The sequence below is a fragment of the Podarcis gaigeae genome (genome assembly GCF_964106915.1).
Source record: "Podarcis gaigeae genome assembly, chromosome: 3".
NCBI classification, from domain to species: Eukaryota; Metazoa; Chordata; class Lepidosauria; order Squamata; family Lacertidae; genus Podarcis; species Podarcis gaigeae.
Genome location: NC_139680.1, coordinates 122329119 through 122349357, shown reverse-complemented (window position 1 = coordinate 122349357; position 20239 = coordinate 122329119). Strand labels below are relative to the sequence as shown.

General features: G+C 54.5%; 1 protein-coding gene and 1 long non-coding RNA gene across 2 annotated transcripts; one reads left to right on the top strand and one right to left on the bottom strand.

Moving 5' to 3' along the window:
• Positions 1-4726: 4726 nt before the first annotated feature.
• On the top strand, positions 4727-14887 carry LOC310841871 (uridine-cytidine kinase-like 1). Its single transcript, XM_083733494.1, has 15 exons — positions 4727-4824; positions 4945-5138; positions 5788-5894; positions 5980-6150; positions 7578-7649; positions 7869-8058; positions 9277-9338; positions 9726-9742; positions 11459-11557; positions 12279-12372; positions 12624-12686; positions 12903-13025; positions 13117-13224; positions 13627-13783; positions 14256-14887. The coding sequence occupies exons 1-15, from the start codon at positions 4778-4780 to the stop codon at positions 14330-14332; spliced, it is 1581 nt and encodes a 526-aa protein (XP_083589620.1). The 5' UTR covers positions 4727-4777; the 3' UTR covers positions 14333-14887.
• On the bottom strand, positions 11885-16640 carry LOC310842202. The gene is made up of 2 exons (XR_014562993.1): positions 16468-16640; positions 11885-15938 (listed from the first exon to the last, which is right to left on the bottom strand). It is a non-coding gene; the product is annotated as an uncharacterized lncRNA (long non-coding RNA).
• Positions 16641-20239: the final 3599 nt, after the last annotated feature.

Here is a 20239-nt window from a genome sequence, read left to right as displayed (position 1 = left end):
TCACCCCCCAACAGAGAGTCTCAGCCCGTGGAGCGGCGGTGCCCATGAGGCTCCCCCACTTTCTTCCTGTCTTACCCGACAAGGAGGCGGCGGCTGCCTCCATCCAGGCACTGCTTGGCTCGTTTTCGCTCGATCCCCGGCGCGCTTCTTCCCGCCCAGGAAACGGAGCTTGCTCTGCCCTCTTCCAGCCTCGCCCCGCTCCTCCCGAGGCGGCTCCGAGGTTAGAAAAATGCGATCGCCCGTCCGATTCCATTTCTCCCGGGCCAAACCCACTGCGCGGCCCGATTTCGTTTCTTTGTTTTTCTCTGTGAGGCGTCAGGGAAGCCGGAGGGCGGAAGGGACCGGAGACCGCAGGGAAGGCGCGTCCTTTGGCTGCCTGCACACCTGACGCCCCTCACCGGGAGGGGGCAAAAGAAACCTGCAGTCTAGAGCCCGGGCGGGGGGGGGCACTGCGGCTGCCCCCCAAATCTCCCCGTCCATCTTGCGGCTCCGCAGAAATGAGGACGCCTCTCGACATCTTTCCGTGGGGCTCGGGGCACGGGGCACGGAGACGGACTTTTCTAAGAGGGCGGCTGGATTTTTTATTGGAACCGGCGTTGCCCAAGGAGGGGCGAACGAGGCGCCCCCTTCCCGGCCTTCCTTTATGGGGCCCGTGTGCGTTTTGCTCCAAAGTGGCGACCCCAAAGGAGGCCTATGCGCCGCGGGACGTTTTACCGGCGCCGTTGGCCGGCTGGACGCCTTCCTGGAGAAGAAAGGCCGCGGGGAAAAGCCCCGAGAGGCGGGTTCCCGGCGCTGCTAGACGGCGCCGCGGACTCCGAGCCTCCTTTCCAGTTCGGTGCGGGGAAAGTCGCTGCGGCGCCCCGCAGGACGCAGAGGAAAGAGGGGGGGCTGCGAACCGGTGCCAAGGCCCTGGCGGGGGTCTCTCTCTCCGCCCCTCCGTCGGGGAGACCTGGCAGTCCTGCATTCCGGAGGAGGAGGAGCAGCGCAGGAAGGACGGGTCGCCGCCGGTGGGCAGAGAGAGGCGGAGGGCGGCCCTTGCCTTTGTCTTCTGAAGCCGTAATGTTTTAAAAACTAGAGCCCGCTCTGCCACCAGAAGCTGTCCTTGTCGCAAATGAAAACACCAGTTGGTGTTCAATATTATTTTTTGTGGGGGTGCCAGTGCCACACCCGTGGAGCGAGACTCCGAGCGGCCGTGTGGAGCTTGCTTGGCGCTGCTCCCAGTTACACTCTCCCCCGTCTCGATTGCGGACTCTCCGATAAGGCGCTTGAGGTTCACCTGCGAAGGTGAGGAATTTGACGCAACGGGTGGGACGCTGGTCCCTGGTGCCCTTCAGAATCTACCCCCCCCCCCTTATCTCACACAAACCTTCTCACCTTCAAGCTCTGTAGGCCACGGGGTCAAGGCGCATAGTTTTTGTAAAAGGCTCTGCGGTCTGCTCTTTAAACAGTCAAGCGGTATATAAATCTTAGGAAATAAATAAGATTGATTTCAAAATGCGAGGAGACGGGGAGAAATGCTTCTCGGTGGGCCGAGGAAGTGGGAAGAGGACCCGCCTGCATCTGGCGCAGGAACCCCGAAAGCGAGGGGACTCTCCGGCTGCCCAGATTCTTCCCGAAGTCCCCTGGCTGCTGCTCCGCCTTTTTCTTCGGAGTTTAGTATGAATATTTCCAGATGGGAAGTAAGCATTACGATTTGGCTGAAGCGTCGTCTGTTAAGAAAATCCAGGGATCCAATGTGTCTGTGGAGTTTTTCATTGATGCCGAAAAACAATAAAATTCGATTATATCTAGATATCTCTATCGAGTGATTCTGTCGTCCCAGTCGCGAGTCTCCGGTCTTTGAGTCCCTGGCCGGACGCCCGCCCTCGAAGGGCTCTCTCCAGATCCAAACCCACCAACATGGGGGCATCTGGCCCCCCCCCATCAAGTAAAACCATAGAAATACTTAACTAACTGACCAATCAAGCCGGTTCTGCTCCCCCTAAGAAAAATCCTGGCTACACGCTTTTTCACACTGCAGGATCTGATAAACCCCTATCATGTCGCCTCTGACTCCCCTTTTCCCTAAGCTAAAAAGTCCCAAACGCGGCGAATCTCTCCATGATCCCCTCGAACATTTTGACCGCTCTTTTCTGAGTTTTCCTGGTCTCCAATATCCTCTTTGAAGTGAGGCGACCAGAACCGCCCACAGCACCCCAGCGTGTGCACATCATAGACTCGTATAAAGAGCGTTGTTAGCACAATATCTGATTTCCAATTCCTTTCCGCGCTGGCCTTTTTCACAGCTGCTAAGCAAGTGTCTTTCCTCTCCACCCACGGCCAGGTCAGACTCTGGAGAGGTGAAATTAAGCATATTAAATTTAATTAATACATTTTTTTTTACTCCGACATGCATCACTTTACACTTGTTTATACTGAATTGCTTTGGACTCTTTAACGCCCGTTCGCTCAGTTTGGAAAGGTCTTTTCGGAGCTCTTTATTTCAGGACCCTGAACAATCTGGTGATTTCAGCAACGTTAAAATGCGCAGGTTCCTACAGCGTTGCCCTTTCTCCGTCGCATTCTCCATTTATTTCTGCTCGCTTGTTCCTGCGACTTAACCCATTCCTGGCCCGCACGAGGAGGAGCTCTCCCCTGAGCTTGCGGGGGGGGGGGCACTTTAAGGAGACGCCCGTGCGCTGCAAAGGGAGCAGTGTTTCGGGCGGCTTTCTTCGTGACGGGAGAGTCTAATGCCATCTCCGAACTGCAATCCTGTCAGCGGACTACCTTACAGGGCTGTCCTGGGACAAGATTTCGCAGCCACATACCCTCGACCTGCCATTTTTCCTCCTCCGCTGCGCCAACGCGTAAAACCAAAATGCAGACCAAGAAAAAGGCACTAGAAATCATTTCATTCTATACTTACCTGTATGTACACTTTTCTTTCACAACAACCTTGCGAGGTAGGTGAGGCTAAGGCCTCCTTCAGCCACGAAGCGCGCGCCCCCTTGCGAAAGAGGAAGGGAGAGAGGAAGGGCCAAAAAGAGAAAGGGGGGGGGGTCTCTGCCCCCGTCCAGGGGGGATGCCTGGTGCCAAAGGCAGCTTCTTCCCCCACCAAAAAGTATCCAATTACAAACCATCTGATCAAAGATGAAACATTATGATAAGAAATTTAAATATGATGCACGCTTCCAGAGAGGAAAAACCGAAACAAAAGAAATGATCGTACAATGAAGTTATGCTACATGATACATACCAAATGCATCAGTATACATAGATACATGACGATACCTGCCTTTTATTTATCTAGATGCGGTTTTGTTTTGATTGGTTTTAGTCTTTCTGTGGTAACTGCGAGTCGCTCTAAGACATTTCCACAAGTAATGCCAAGAAGACATCTAAATAATAATAATAATAATAACAACAACAACAACAACAACAACAACAGCAGCAGCAGCAGCAGCAGCAGCAACAACAGCAACTATACATGAGATATGTTACAGATAGGTAGCCGTGTTGGTCTGCCATAGTCAAAACAGAAGAAGTGTGCATGCACACGAAAGCTCATACCAAGAACTAACTTAGTTGGTCTTTAAGGTGCTACTGGAAGGAATTTTTTTTGTTTATACATGAGACATATATGCTATATTATAAGGATCACAAATGAGGGTTTAAGGAGATCCCTGGGTGTGGCGGGCCCTCTGGCATAGCACACCCGAGAGGGCCGCCAGATGCACCCCCTCCCAGCCTTGGAGCACGGGATCTCTCTGCGTCAGCGCCCGGCAGAACGAGAAGGTCGTGCGGGAGATACAAGGAAGTGAGCGAGCAGCGGAGAGGGGCCACCGCCAAGAAGGCCTTGCTGCGAAGCGGAGACAGCCTTCCTTCCATGGCGGGAAGCAGCGTCGCCCTACAAGGAACAAAGAAGTCAAAGGCAAGGCAGACTTCCTGGACGCGCCTTGAAGAAGGAGCCTCGCCCAGCGCCGAGCACTTTTTTGGGGGGGCGGTGTAAGCAGGAGACCGGTTTTCCTCCCCTGGGTCGGGAATCGCCGACTGGGTCGGGAATCTCTCAGCAGCTTCATTCATTCATTCATTCATTCCTTTTATGTCCTTGGAGCTGGAGGTGGTCACACGGTTCCCCCTCTCCTCAGTTAATCCCTATTATTATTATTATTATTATTATTATTATTATTATTATTATTAATTTTCTATGCCGCCCTGGCGGTATAGCATGCATTCTATGATAACCAACAAAAGTAATACCCCGCCTGCCCAGTTTCAATGGCCAGGTCTCTCTCTCAGTGACGGGGATTCGAACCCTGATCTCCCAGGTCCTCGCCCTCCTTTGATCCTCGCAGCCCCCCTGCAAAGGGAGGTCAGGCTGAGAGGGAAGACGAGGACGGGCCCAGGAGCTTTTCTCTTGTGAGCCGCCCTGGGATCTTCGAGGGAAGGGCGGCATACACATTAAATCAATAAGAGAAAAACAATAACGGCCGAGTGGGGGGGCTTCGAACCCTGATCTCCCCCAGACCCAATACCGGCAGTCTAACCATTAGGCCACACTCCCCTCTCCAGCCCGACACTCCGACGGGAGCCCGGAATTGCCCCATTCGCCCGCGCGAGGGCCGCTCTCCCCTTTCTGGCCTCTGTTCTCTCCGTGCGCGCGGTGCCTGACGGGAATGGTAGTTTCGCGGAGGGAGGAAGAGCGGGCGCCGCCGATGACGTTCGCTACGTCGCCCTGCGCGCCTCCCGGCAGGCTTTGCGGCTGCCGGCGCTGGCAGAGCGGCGCGAGGCGGCCAAGATGGCGGCTGAGGAGGCGGCTCGGGCGGGAGGGCGGCTCGGCAGCAGGTGAGGCGGGCGAGGGGCGGGCGGGCGGGGGCGGCGGGGCCCAGGGCGCTCTGCCCGTGCTCAGAGGCACGCCGCCGGCTGCCCATGCTCAGAGGCGCCCTTCTTCTCCTTCCGGCGCAGCGGAGCCCCCGCCCTGGACAGCCTGGGGTGCCGCCCGCCGCTGACGCCGTCGCTCTCGCCGCGGAAACGGACCACGAGCCAGTCCAAGACGGAGCCGCCGCTGCTGCGGACCAGCAAGCGCACCATCTACACGGCCGGCCGGCCGCCCTGGTACAACGAGACCGGCACCCCCTTCAAGGAGGCCTTCGTCATCGGTGAGCGGGGGGAGGGACCCAGGCGTCCGGCGCCCACGGAGACGGCAGGAGGGGGCTGCCAAGCCCGAGCGGGCCGTCTGCTCTTCGGGCCGCCCTCGCAATTGCAGCACCTGCTGGGCTTTGGGGCGCCGTCTGTTGCGGGGGCGCCTTCTGCAGGGGGAGGTGGGATTGGGGCCGCCCGAGGACAAACGGTGCAGGCGGGGGAGAGGCTGGAGGGATGGGGGACCCCACCCAGCGCTGCCTGCAGGGTGGGGGGGGGAGGGGGAGCTCTTTTCAGGGGTCCCCCCTCCCTTGGTTCCCTCTTGCCTGCTGAGTCACCCGATTGCGTCCTGACAGTGGCACAGACGACTTCAGAACGCCCTTTCCTTGGGTGGGAAAGGTGCCTCCTGCATTGCAGAGGGTTGGGCTAGATGACCCTTGAGGGTCCTTCTAACACTACAGTTCTGTGGTTCTGTGGGTGCAGCTCTCTCCCTCTTGCCTTGGGCTGAGATGTGGCTCTTGTGCCGCAGAAGAGCTGGCCTTGGATCATCCCCCCACCCAGCAAGGCCACCAGAGCCTCTTGGCTTGCCCTCTGCAGGTGGGCCCCTCGGCTGAAGGGTCCCGGTATCTTGGGGATGGGTTGCCTCACGGTCCTCCCTCTCTCTCTCAGGCTTGTGTGGTGGAAGTGCCTCGGGCAAGACCACGGTGGCCAACAAGATCATCGAAGCCCTGGATGTGCCTTGGGTGGTGCTGCTCTCCATGGACAGCTTCTACAAGGTGGGTGGGGTCTCCTGCCCAGATCTGATGGGGGGGTCCCCTCTGCCTCTCTGATCCGCCCCTCCCCCCCCCCGTGCTCTCCCAGGTGCTGAACAAGGACCAGCAGCAGCTGGCTGCCTGCAACGAGTACAACTTTGACCACCCCGATGCCTTTGACTTTGACCTGCTGATCAGCGTCTTACGGAAGCTCAAGGAGGGCAAGAGTGTCAAAGTGCCCGTCTACGACTTCACCACGCACAGCCGGAGCAAGGAGTGGGTAGGTGGGGCGAGACTGGGAAGAGGGAACTGAGGCCCCCTCCCTCAGTCTTTGCTGCGTCATTCCCTCAAAGCCCAAGGAGCTGTCCGTGAGGCTGGGCGGGAGCCACAAAGGGACTGCGCTGTATTCCACAGCTGCAAGGAGTGGCGCAGTTTGCTTGCGTTTACCTGAATCGGAAGTCAATTTGCAAGGGGAAGCAGGGAGCAGAAGCAGCGTTTCTGCAGTCAGGGCTGTTTTGAATCAAAAGACAGCTCTGCAGGTGGGTGGTGTCCCCGAGGCGCCGCCAAGGTGCTCTGGTTCCTTACAGCTATGTCCCCCATCTGTGTCTGTGCTGTTGCCTCTGTCAGCCTGTGAAAGAGACAACAGGCCACTGCTGCAGCCCTGCTTGGGCCCAGCTACAAAACGCTGCTCTGAATTCCCAGACTTTGTGTTGCTTCTGAAGCCCACTCAGGGTGAGGAAGGGAGCTCTTCTTCTGGGCTGCAGCCTCCGGGAAGACTCCTCTATGTGCGAGCGTCATCCTGGCATTGCCCCTTTCTCCTTTCACTGATCTAGGGTGATTTATTTATTTCCTGCCTTTGAGGATACAAATCCTTCCAAGGTGGCATATGACTAAAGTCAAAATACGATGATAAAATCCAAGTGGCTGTGGTGAATTATAGTTCATTGTGGGTGTCCGTAGATCCTGGCTGGAGCTGGAGGGGTGTGTGTTAAACTGGTAGAAGAGGAGATTCCGGTGGGCAGAATGTTGCTTTTTTTGGTTGGATGGACAGCATATTATTGAGTTCTCAGCGGGAGGGTAAATGCTCAGCACCCTGAGATCCCCGAAGAGAACACAGAACAGGCTTTGTCTGTTGGTGTTGTAGGGATATCTTCTGGGGGTGGGTGAGCGGTGGGGGTTTGAGAGCAGAGGACGGATCTGTCAAGGATGCAGAGCCGCTTTTATTTTGAAATCGGTAGCAGAGGCTGCCCACCCCTTTCAACGAATATCTCCCCTGAGGATGGTGCGGCAACTCTTTTTGTGTCTGTGTCTGTAGGGGTGAGGAATGTGCACACTCCCGTGTGTGACTTTCCCTGTGGGGGCTCTTTGCACCTCTGGGACCCAGATGTATGTGGGACAGCTAGGCCCAGGAGGCAGGCTGGTGGGACTGAGTCTGGGCTCTCTTGGGCGGGAGAGGTTGCCTTCTAGCCTGCAAGAAGCTAGCTGACCATCTCCTGGGTGGCTTGAAAAGAGGGTGGGACAAATTCACAGAGGGGAGGGCCATGGGCTGCTTGTGGGTTTCCCTCAGGCATCCGTTGTCACTGTGCGAACAGGATGCTGCAGTCAATGGGCCCCCATTTGGTCTGATCCAGCAGGCTCTTCTGAGGTTCTTATGGGTGCTGGGTGCTCCCCGGTTGGTCTGATGCATCCTTCCTCCTCCCTCTGCAGAAAACCATCTATGGGGCCAATGTGATTGTGTTTGAAGGGATCCTGGCATTTGCCAATAAGGAGCTCCTACAGGTATGGAAAGGGGGGGGGGGTGTTCCAGGCAGGGGCTCCCCGTGGCGGGAGAGGAGCTGGGTCGGGGTCTCTTCTGGTGTTTGTATCCCAAACGAGTCTCGTTTGTGGGAGCCCCTTGCAGGAGGCTGCCTCCCCAGGACCCACATTGGGGCTGGTCAGAGGGGGAGGCCTCCCCACAGAGGCCTGAGCCTCCCGCCCTCTTCCTCGTGACTCCTGCAGCTCCTGGACATGAAGGTCTTTGTGGACACCGACTCGGACATTCGGCTGGTGCGGCGCCTGAAGAGGGACATCATGGAGCGCGGGCGAGAAGTGGCCGGCGTCATCAAGCAGTACAGCAAGTTTGTGAAGCCAGCCTTTGAGCAGTACATTGAGCCCACCATGCAGGCGGCGGACATTGTGGTGCCGCGAGGTGAGGGTGGAGGCCCACGGGGTCTGCGCAGGAGGCGGCTTTGTTTCCTGTGTCCCGGGAGGGTGTTGGGGGACGCTGGGAGATTCCTCTGGAAAGGGGGGAGGTGCTGGGTGGGCAGGATATTTCTCCCTCTGTGTTCAGGCTGGCTGCTGCACTCCTCCCCACTCTTGGCTCTTTGCACGGGAGTCACCAATCCCAGTTTGCAGCTGCTACCGCTCAGACCTTGAAGGTGGCATTCAGAATTAAGCCTCTGCTAGGTTTCTGCAAGGCGTGTTGAGGGAGGCCTCCAACTGGGGTGGCTCCAAATGAGGATCAGGCAAAGGCATGGGGGGGCAGGTCAGGCTCTCGGTGGCACCTAGATGAGTTGGCTGTGGAACAGAAATCCCCTGCCCCTGAATACACCTTGGCTGGAGATCCTGTTGAGGGGGCGGTCACTCTCATCTCCTGCGTGTGGGCATCTCAAAGGCCCATGTCTGGCCCCTGGGAGAACAGAATGCCGGGCGGGATGAGCCCCTGGGCCACTCTCTGTACCTGCAGTGGGGAGATAACTATGCTGTAAAGGAGAGAGCTCTCAACTGCAGTATATAAAGTATCTGCCAGTTGGATACCGCAATACTTTACAAAACCATTCTCTCCCCCCCGCCCCCAATCATAGGAGACCTGAAAAATCTCTGGGAGCTTCACAAAGGATTGATCTAATATCTGAGCCAAACAGAACCGGTTCGTGTACTGGGCAGGACCCTCTGGTGCGGCCAGCAGGGGCCAGAAGGTCACTGTAGGCTTTTCAGAATATTTAGGAGCCCGTCTGCAAAGCATCTTGGGATTGTGGAAGCAGGACTCATGATGTCCTGGCATCCCGGGAAGGAGAAGGGGCCGGGCCAAGATGCCACGTGGGCAAAGGAGCCGACCTCTCTCCCCTCAAGAGATGGACCTTTAGCCATTTCTCCATTGCTTCACACCACTTGGAAGCATGGTCTAAGCTGGTGTCCAGGGCCTCTCCTCTTTTAAAGCTGTCTAGGTTGGTGGCCATCGCTGCCTCCTGTGGAAGGGAGTTCCATAGCCTAACTCTGCCCTGTGGGAAGGAGTCATTTTCTTTTATCTCCCTTGGCTCTCCTGGCGTTCGGCTTCCCAGAGGAGGAAGTGCCAGAGCACCAACTCTGCCCTCCCTGCCAAAGTCTTTCTGACAGGCTCCTCTCCTCCCCTTTGCTGTTTCTCCAGGTGGGGAGAACTTTGTGGCTCTGGATCTGATCGTCCAGCATGTGCACAGCCAGCTGGAGAAGGTGAGGAGGTCGGGGGGGGCCCTTTGGGGCAGCATGGGTGGGCATGGGGTCCTGTCCCCACTGCTGCAGGGTGGTCCACAACCCCATGCGGTCACTCTTCCTTCTGCTCATCACCTGCTTCTTGGCACCTCAGTCTGTCCTGCTCTCCTCACTGGGTGACCCTCTGGTCTCGGCCTGTCCCGGACCCTGGGCAGGTGCCCCGTGAACGAGGCTCAGTCCCGCGCTGGGCTGCCCCCCAGTGACTGGGCCTGGGAGGTGGGAAGCCTGGGGGGCAGAGCTGGGGGTGTGCAGTGACGGCTGTTCTGTGTTTCTCTCCACCTCCCCCCGCCCCGCCCCCCGTAATGACTCTGCTGCCTCCCGCCGTGGGCCACTCCTGCCACCGCTCAGCGCGAAATCACGGTCAGGTATGACGGCGGCCCTGAAGGAGCAGAGCTTGGACCCCCGCTCCCCCCCCCCAAAAAAAACCCCTTCCTGGTGCTTTCCCAGCCACTCAGCAAGCCAGCCAGCAAGGGAGCAGGGGGGAGGGCTGGGCCCTGCAGCCGGGGGGGGGGAGAAGGCAAGGAGGGGGTGCAGGTTGTCTGGGGAGGGGGCTAGACCCACCACTTACTGGGGCTGCATTGTGCTGCCAGGCCTTTCTGGCTGGTTCCCTCGGGGAGCATGCTGGGTTGGGCTGCCACCTCTGGCAAGTCCCCTCCCCCTGCTTGTCTTTGGTGGGGCTGCTGATGGGCTTCCCCTCTGCATTCCTGGGGGAGCTCCAGCCCTCTTTGGGGCGCTTCTGCTTCGCCAACCCCCCTCCCTGCTTGCCTGGTGGCAGCATCTGTGTGGACCCTGCATTGCAGGGGACTGGACTAGATTCTACGTACGATTACCTGTTTGTTGGCTAAATTTGTTAGTCGCTTTATCTCGCCCAAAGCAACCCAAAGCGACCTGCAGCTGCCTGAACAACGTTCCCCCCTGCCTTGCCTTGTCCTTCCTGGCTGCTGGAGGGGGGAGAGAGAGGGAGGAGCTGCTCTGGGCCTTACTGCAGTGGGGTGCAGGGGGAGATGTCAGCTGCCCCCTCGCCCGCCTGGGTCTGGTGGGGCACTCCTCCTCCTCTCCCTCTCCTGCCACCCCCTGCACCTGCCAGGAAGCCGCTGCCCTCGTTGCCCTCCTCCCTAACACCCTGTCTGTCTGTCTGTCTGTCTGTCTGTCTCTCTTCCTTCCCTCCCTGCTGGGCCTGGGCGTCTTCACCAGAGGAAGCTGCGCTGGCATATGTGAGGACACTTGGTCTCCTTTGGCTCTTCCCCGCTGCGCCTCCCGCCCCTCCCCTGTGTCTTGTGCTCGGTTTTGAGTGGGGCGGGGTGGGGGGAGAGGAGGGGCAGGGCAGAGCGGAGCTGGTGGAGAGGAAGTGGGACAAAGTGCGCCTGACTCTTCTGGGCGAGGACCCCAGGGATGGGGGGCAAGCGGGAGCCTTCGCCCTCTGGCAGAGTAGTGCGGTGTGGCAAGGAGCCCCCTCCCTGCAGGGAGACGAGGGCAGCCCCCGTTGCCTGCTTGGCGCCAAAAGGCTCCGTAAACTAAAGTTGCGGTTGCCAAAACTGAATGTCTAGTTGCCATTTGGGGACCAGGCGGCTTGAAAGTTGTATTTTTCAATATGTCTTTGGTTCCTGAAATTCATTCTCATTGTGCAGATAAAATATAGCTGGTAGAATTCTGCAGGATGTGTTGCTAGAGTGTGAAAACAGTCCAGACCCAAGATTCCCCAGGCAGGCACCTCCAGGCAGTGGTGATGTCAGGCGGCATCCTGGTGCCTGGGCATCTTCACTCGGTCGCAAGCAGCCAATAGCCAGGTGCAAAATGCGCCTGGAGAAATTCTAGCGCTGGCATGGGGTGGAGGGGCTGGGAACTTGGACTTCCAGTGGCAGGGGGATTATCCAAGAATTCTCTAGCGTGGGACCAGTAAGGGGGGGCTCTTTGAGGCGCCTTGGGATGGCCCCACTTTCCCCCCAGGTCAGGGCATTGAGGGATGTGAGCCAGGCGAGGCTGACCCGCATGGGGAGCAGCTGCCCCTGTCCTGTAGCCGGCCAGCCGACCCCTTGCTGGTGAGCTCTCAACTTCCTCCTCCTCCTCCTCCTCCTGCACAGAGCAGCCTTGGCCTCGGCCCACCAGGGACAGCCCTTGCCAAAGACCCTCAGTGTCCTGGACAGCACACCCCAGGTCCGCGGGATGCACACCATCATCAGGTACGGGGGGGTGGCAAGGTCTGAGAGGGCTGGGTTGGGGGGCGGGGGAATCGGCGCTTCCTCCTTTGATGGGGTTTTTGAAGCAGAGGTTGGATGTGTGGGGTGGATGAGTAGGAGAGGATCTTTAATCAAGTAATGACCCTTTCACTTGTGAGAACACAAATACCTTTTAGAGTAGAATTGAAAATCGCTATCTATCCGCCTCTGAAAACTATTAGGACACGCTTGCATAACTTTTTAGAACAACTATGATATCCAAGGATGTTTTAGGCAGACTTGGGTTATCTTCTCCCTCTTAACAAAAAGGAGTCACTCAGACTAAGTAAGAAAATACAAGGTTTACTCACGTCATAGTCTTGCCAGCGTTCAACATTACAGTGACGAAAATCAGGCAGGCAGTAATCCTTAGACGCCACAAATCTCCAGATCCAACTGGAGATTGCTTTCTGGAGGAGAGCAAATAAACGCCCTTCCCCATCCCAGGTAGGAAGAGGGGGGTGTGGTGACAGGAAGACGTGGAGATTGCTTTTATGGCTCCCCTTCCTGCCAGAAAGGGTTAGAGGAGGTGCCCCCCTAGAGACCCCTGTCTGGGACTGTCTAGCTGTCACGCAACTTGCGGTTTGGCTGCCGATCCTCCCGTAAGACGGGCCCTTTTTAGGGCTGACGCTGTGCCAATCCTGCCTTCTCCCCCCGCCGCCCCTACCTCTGCTTTCCCCCTCAGGAACAAGGAGACCTCCCGGGACGAGTTCATCTTCTACTCCAAGCGCCTCATGCGCCTGCTGATTGAGCATGCCCTCTCCTTCCTGCCCCTCAAGGTGCGTGCGCCTCCTGCTCCCATTCTTGCATGGCAGGGGTGGACTACATGGCCCTTGGGGGACCCATCCACTTCCAGTTCTGGGATTCAGCATGCCACAGGAGCCCCTGGCACAGCCACTCCCAGGGTGGGCGCGATGGCTGGCTGGCTGGCTGGCTGGCTGGCTGGCAGCTCCCCCTCGCGGGCAAAGCCCAAGAGCCTGCCGGGCTCTCCTGCCTCCCGCCCACCCTTGTCTTCCGTGGCCTTTTGCAGCCGGTGACAGTCGAGACGCCGCAAGGGACGGTCTACGAGGGGAAGCGGTTCCATCGGCAGCGGGTGAGTCACGCTCCGCGCACGGAAGGGTCTCGGGCTCTGCTGGGTGGGAGATGACTCTGGCCGGCAGCCAATGCCCAGGGCCTCTCTGCAGGAGCTGCTGGGTCTTTGGCCTGAGCTCTTGCGCTGTCGAGCTGTGGGCTTCTCCCCATTGGACGTAGGGCAGGGGCAATCCTGAGGGCCGCCAGAGACGAGTTCCTCTGCTTCCTCCTCTCCCAGATCACAGGCGTCTCCATCCTGCGGGCGGGAGAGACGATGGAGCAGGCTCTGACGGCCGTCTGCAAGGACATTCGTCTGGGCAAGATCCTCATCCAGACCAACCACAACACGGGGGAGCCAGAGGTAGCGAAGGGGAGGGGGCTGGCGGGAGGGCAGGGGCCGCCTCTCCCCGCGCCTAAGACTGACCTGCGCCCCATCCCCCCCTCTCTTTCAGCTGCACTACCTCCGGCTCCCCAAGGAGATCAGCGAGGACTACGTCATCCTGATGGACAGCACGGTCTCCACGGGGGCAGCAGCCATGATGGCCATCCGAGTGCTGCTGGTGTGTGGGGAGACCCTGGCGAAGGGGAGTGGGGGGCAGGGGGGACCCCTGCATGGGGCTGCTCAGGGCCCAGGAACAAGCAGGCCTTGTTTGCCTGTGTTGTTGGGGGAGGGCAGGCAGGCGACCGGAAGAGGGTTATGATTGCCAGCAGAGAATCAGAGTTGGCAGGGGGCCCCTTGAGTCATCTAGTCCAGCCCCCTGCCATGCAGGAATCTCACAAAAGACCATGGCAGGAGGAAGTTTGGAGGTGTGCCTGTGGAAAGCAGTGTGTGCCAGACGCCGTCTGGGGCCCGCTTGGCTGCTGGCAACGCCCTCCAAGTGATGTCTGCCATCTGTGCACTGGAGGCAGCAGGTCTAGAGGACCTCTGGGGTCCCTTTCATCTCGGTGTCTCTCTGCCTCAGGACCACGACGTCCAGGAGGACCGGATCTTCCTGCTCTCCCTGCTGATGGCCGAGATGGGGGTCCACTCGGTTGCCTACGCCTTCCCCCGGGTGCGCATCATCACCACAGCCGTGGACAAGAGGGTCAGCGAGGAGTTCCACATCATTCCAGGCATTGGTGAGCAAGAGCTCTGCTGGGGGTGGGCAGGGGCATCACCTGCTCCTGAGCGGCCCCCACTTTCCGTGGAGTGGCAGAACCAGCTCAAGGTGGGGGGCTCTGTTCCCTGTCGGAGAAAGGAGCCGCTGCTCCCGGAGGGAGTTCTACGGTTCCCTGATGGGCGGTGTTGCCAGATCCCTTGTGGGCTGGGAGGGGACAGAACTCTTGTGCTTGGATCTTGCTGGCTGGTTTGCTCCCATAACGGGTGTCTGGTCGGCTGCTGTAAGAACAGGATGTTGGACTGGCCTGATCCCAGCAGACTTTTCTTACGTTCTCATGGAACCTCCACATCTAGATTCCTGGGTTCTTTGGGGGCGTTTGGTGAGAACAAGAGGCTGGACTCGGTGCCCCCCTTGGGCCTGATCCAGCAGCCTCTGCTGACGTTCTCCTCCCTCGCCTGCCTCGGTGACCCCTGCGGCTTGCCTTTCCTCAGGGAACTTCGGCGACAGATACTTTGGCACCGACAGCGCCCAGCCCTCCTGGTACGAGGGAGACTGCATGGACTGCTGAGCTGGCCTCGCTTTTCCACAGACCTTGGGGGCGCTGCTGTGACTGCATGCCTTTCTCCTGGGGAGGGGAGAGTGCTGCCGCCACCACTGCCCTCCATCTCCATATTTATTGGGGTCTTTCTTCCTCGCCAGTGCTCTGGCTGCTGGCCCACCCGGGGCTAAAGTGGCTGCAGTGAGGTCCGCAGTGCTCCTTGGCAGGGACGCTCCCAGCTCGAAGGGACCCCCCTGCTACGTCCTGTCCTTGGGACCCCCCCCCACGACTCCCCCTGTGCTGCCGGGGCTTAGGGCCAGCTGGGCTGTGCAGGAAACGTCCCTGGCCGCCTCTTGCCCTCGGAGCCAGCGGGCCGTGGTGCCAGCCGCCCCCTCCCTTTCTCATGCCTCCGCAGGCAGGTGGACCTGCACTCCAGAGGCCGGGGGGGGGTCCTCCTCTCCCCCCGTCCTTCGCCTAAGGCCAGCCGGCCAGCCTGCCTGCCTTCCTGGACCTCTTTCTCCAAGTACTGTATGAATCTGCCGCCTTTGCTTTTGTACGTGATAATAAAGACCAAGAGTGGCTCCTCCTTCTCTTTTTCAATTGGGGGAAGGGGGGGTCTGTAGAGGGGGACACACTGGGGGTGGGGGGCTCTGGGCTTGTTCAGATTTGCCCCGGCTGGGTAGATAGCGAGGGGGTCACTTCCTTCAGCACAGCGTGTTCAAGGTGCCACTCTCAGCTTGAATTTAGAAGCCCATGTAACAAAACAGGCGACTTCTGTATAGTATTATGCGATACCATATAATGATACAAGTGTACAAATCGCACAAGGGGGGGGGGGAGAGCACCCTTTAAATGCTCTCTCTGCCGCTGTCTCCAAGGATACACAGTACCAAAATTATCCACAACTCGAACTGAGGCTCTGGGGCTGGCGGGACTCTTCTCTGCCCTCACTGAAATCCCCTTCAGACTCTGGGGAAGGTCTCCTCAAGAGCCAAGAGGACTTTCTAGCTCTCTCCCTCCATTTCTGGCTATGGATTATATTATTTAGTGATTTCCCAATGCTGTGCATATCTTCTTCTTTGGCGATTCCTCGTAGTCGAGTAAGATCGTCTTCCATAAACACGGTTTTAACAAGGAGTCCGTAAGTGACTGTGGAGGCCAATTCTGGATCCACACATCCTTCCACAGTGGGGATACTGGTTTCCGGGTGGGAGTTGACCACGGTGAGGGATTGCCAAGCGTGCCTTCCTCTTGGCACGTTTCCCCCTCTTGTCCTGAGTTTGAGCATCTTCAAAGCCCATGACCCCTTTGGTCAAGGCTGTTCTCCATCTGGAGCGCTCGCAGGCCACTGTTTCCCAATTGTTGGTGTTTATACTACATTTTTTAAAGATTTCCCTTGAGAGAGTCTTTAAACCTCTTTTGTTGACCACCAGCATTATGCTTTCCATTTTTAAGTTCAGAATAGAGTTGCTGCTTTGGAAGATGATAATCAGGCATGCGCACAACGTGACCAGTCCAACAAAGTTGATGTTGAAGAATCATTGCTTTGACCCTCGTGATCTTTGCTTCTTCCAGTACACTGGTATGTTCATAGATGCAGCTGCACACAAGTGGGCAGACACCTGTGTACCAAAATCTGCAATGGGAAAATACCTTTTATTATAGGGAAGCTCAGCCTCCAGCCTGACGGACGAGAAGAGCTTTTCCGGTGAAGGACTTGGATGATGCAGTCCTAAAAAAAACCTAAGTGCCCCATTGAAGTCAGGACACCCCCCCCCCCGGTGGTGCTAGACTCCCACTGCCCCTGAGGACTGAGCAGGTGGTCTGATGGGAGTCCAGTAACCTCAGGCTCCACCCCGCCCCCTGCATTAAAGACGGATTGGGCAAATGGGTGGAAGTGAACGTCCGGCGATGGTGGAGGCAAACCTCCAGGCGACTATTTCAATGTGTTGGGGCTGCCCTTGAAGACAACTCGGAAGATTTCTGCCTGGGGTTCCCTGCAGAGCTCTCAGGACCTGTTTCATTTCAAGGCCCAGTTCAAGGTGCTCAGTTTTTAAAAAGACATAATGCAAAAAACATCAATCATACCGATACAAAAGGAAAACTATAATAGATTGGAGGGGAAGGAAAGACCCAACATTAATTCCTGGGATTTTTATACTCACAATCGAAGGCATTGAGAAATTGCTTTATTATACAGTCGTATTTTCAAAGTCGAATGGAATCTTGTCCCAGAAGTCCGTTTGATTTCCAAAACATTCAGAAACCAAAGTGCAGCTTCCGATTGGCTGCAAGAAGCTCCTGCAGTCAGCTGGAAGCCCTGTCGGATGTTAGGCTTCCAAAAGAACGCAAATCAGAACACACTTCCAGGTGTTACGGCAAAATCTGGGTGCGAGGCTGCTCTGCCACCCAGCTCATCGGACTAAGTCCGTGGGTCCCTGCGGAGGAAAATGAGCTCAGCCGTAGACAGGAGCAAACTGCAGAAGATCCAAGTTTATTGCGCAACAGGTTCAAGGCGAGATTGAACAGTGAGAAAGGGGTGACATGAGTTTTTGAAACTCCCTCCATGTCCCAGAATACAGTGCAAAACACGTCATGAATACATTAAAGAGAGGTTTGGTTACACAGATTACATCATGAATATATTAAAGGGAGGTTGGGTTACACAGATTAACATATGGAGGAGGGAGGGGGGAATATGCAGAGCTGGAGATATGCACAGATAAACAATTCCTGGGGATGAGAAAACAATGGTCTCAAATATGCATAGTCTGCCACCTGACATTGCCTGGAGGAAAGGCTGATCAGAGCGATTTGACAGGATTAGGGTCTTAACACCTTGCTTGAGGGATTATGCTGGACAGGGGAGGTGTGATGGAGTCCTAGAGAAATTGAGCAAACTGGCCCGTTGATTTTCTATGAATTTTATAGATTTTAGTCCCTTTTGACATTGACAATTGGAATAAATGGATATATTGTAGCGAAGAAGAAGGTAAAGAAGACATGCCCCCCCCCCTTTCCGTATCAGTCCCCCATTCGGAGATAGATTTGCATTAAAGTTCTGTAAGAACTTGCAAATCTTTTCTCCGCACCCTAGATCTCGGTGAAGGTAGGGGTGCCCTGTGAGTGGGAATAGGCCCAATGGAAAAGGAGGTGGGTTGAGCAGGGCAGCAAAGGAGGGAGCAACACGGACCAATACAATGTATGTGTATGTTATATAGATAGGCACTAAATAATAACTTTGTATCTACCGTACTAGATGTGTGGGTTTGTGCAAACCTGAAGGGGACTTGCAAGCCATGCCTCTTAAGGTCATTTGCAAGTATAGTAGTGCAGATAGCTGGATATAGGATATCGCATAGAGGAACACCTGTTGTATTTTGTTCAGTAGTGGTCTATGCTTTACATTTAGCAGGAAGGTCCACTATTGACTGAGGAAAAAATGCAGTTTGCCTTGTCCCCCGCCATTTTTGTGTTCTCAGGTGTCAAGGTAGCTCTTCTGTGGTCTCACACAGGCCTGGTGTAACAGTAGTAGCAATCCCTGGTGAATCCACTTAGGGCTTTCATATTAACCATGTTGCCTGGCACTCACCACAGCTGGCACAGGTTTGGGCACGTCAGGAGAGAAATGTCCTTGCCTGGCCATTCTATGGGATTTTATTATTATAGGCTCTGGTCTTGCAGTCATGGGAAGTTGCTCACTTGCACTTTAAGGACCAAAAAGCTACTTGCAGCCTGGATACACTTGCCCAATTCAAACTGAGTCCAATTTGAATTTATCTTGCCCCATGGTTCTCAACTTTTCAAACCAATCTGTTAAAGCAAAACCATTCTTAAGGGGCACTTCTCCAAATAAGTCAATTTAACTCTATAAGGGATTATTCCGGCTAAACCAAAGCATATACACCGTCCTGAAGCTTCTCCTTGGTAAAGTGAGTTTTAGCACATTTTTAAAATGGGTAGGGAAGTTGGCAGAGTGCCAGGTGAAACAACTAAATGTGGTCATAAATTTATCTAATTCTAAACATTGGACTACATAATAGCCTGATCTGTAAAAAAAGCATAAAATGTATGAGAATCCTCCACTGGGGTGTAAGGAATAAGACATTAAACATAAAAACAATTACACACAAAAATAGCCACAAAATAGCCCCCCCCCCCCATTTGTGGAAATAACACACTGTCAGACACATTTCAACATTCCTACATAATAACACATAATACAAAACAAACTAATTAAGTATCAGTTGCATATCTTGAGACAATTGTGATATTTTTACGCATGTATCTTGAGGTTCAAAGTGATAAAATGTCCTTGCAATTCAACTCCTCCCCCCTTTGTCAGCCCCACTTCCCCGGCAGTCTATATCCTTTGAAAGAGATAGCTGTGGGCGCTTTGAAAACTTTGGTGTCTGTTGTTTCTGCAGGTGGCGGCGAAGTTTTTTCATCATAGGTCTGTAGTAACACATCTGTAGAAGTGACATCCTGTAAGGGGGCAAGGTGGACTTAAAAGACACAGTTAAAATAATAATAAAACACACACACACACACACAATGACCTATGAGGAACCAAAATAAATGCTAAGACACAGAATTTTAAGAAATCTGAAGTAACAATGAAAATAAAAGAGTGTTTCTTGATGTGACAACATCGGCTAGAATGTTAATAGCAAAATACTGGAAAATGACTTAATGGCAATTTAAAGTTGTGCAAGTACCTTGAACTAGCCAAAATGACAGAATTAATAAGAAATGCTCAGGCAAAAGGTAAACAAATACCATTCCACAAACAATGTTTGGTTATGCTTCGATTAATTTCATAGACATCATGGAAAAACGGATTAAATAAATGGAAACAGATTATTTGTAACTTTAAAAGTGTAAAGCCACAAAGAGATGGAAGTCACTAATATAGCAGGGATTTCACAGAACAGAAAGAAAGTTGTTGTGGGAGGAAAAAGGGACAAACACTTTGTTATCGGGGTTCGCATATCCTGTTAAAAGGGAAAATTATTTCATGTGAGAAACCTGTCAGGAAATGCTGTTCCTAAAATGCACACAAACAAAGTCTGTGATTTAAATCCCATTGAGGGGTGGAATGCTTTGATATTTACCTGTGAAAAGAATTTGGCATGTTAATATTTCAAACTTGGGACACATTAAGGGTGATTTCTCTCAATGGTTCCAAGTTTTACATAAACCTCCTCTCCCCCCCCCTACAGTTCCCCCTCCTTCCTCTCTCTTCTTTTCCTATCTTTTTTTTTTTTAGCTGAACTAGTCTCTGTGCATGTGTGGAGTTCATGTCTCAGCAAACCTTTTATACTATTGAAATGTTGCATCTTTTGGCAAAATTAGAATTTGAATAAGGGAAGGGTAAGGAGTAGATTTTAAAAGAGGGTTAGATTTAAAACAAAAAAGAGAAACTCAGCAATTTGAAGTATTCACCAACAAAAGCTAGCAATTTCAGCCCAAGCAAAGCCACTGCTTCCTTTATGTACAGGAAAGGGCTAATATCCCTCTGGCCATTCGCGGAACAATGCCACGCCCTTATATATGGGAAAAAATGGCCAGAGAGTCAGAATTCATAGGATTATTTTTTTTTTAACATTTTAAGTTATTTCGGCCTTACCATTTGCAGACAAAATTCTTCCTGCCCCTTTATTTACAGGATTGGTCAAGGCCCATATGTATTTGTATGTGTTTAAACTTTGAATTGACTTTGAAGTCTGATTTTTAAATAGTAGACAAAATGATAAACACTGTAATCACTCAAATGCTTGATATTACCAGTTGTGCTTCAAAACATCACAGCTTCACCTCTCACCTTTTAAAACTAAAGAGCAGAGCTAGGCTGAATTTCAACTCCATCACCACACCAGAATTTAAGAATTACCCTCCACACAGCCACAAATTGGGAGAACTGAAAGGGACTCTGGG

What these genes read in the sequence shown, in the direction of transcription:
- LOC310841871 (XM_083733494.1), top strand. Translation starts at nt 4,778, where the DNA reads ATGGCGGCTGAGGAGGCGGCTCGGGCGGGAGGGCGGCTCGGCAGCAG. An exon ending in CAAGGAGGCCTTCGTCATCG is followed by an intron (nt 5,139 to 5,787) that starts GTGAGCGGGGGG and finishes TCTCTCTCTCAG; the next exon opens with GCTTGTGTGGTGGAAGTGCC. An exon ending in ACAGCCGGAGCAAGGAGTGG is followed by an intron (nt 6,151 to 7,577) that starts GTAGGTGGGGCG and finishes CTCCCTCTGCAG; the next exon opens with AAAACCATCTATGGGGCCAA.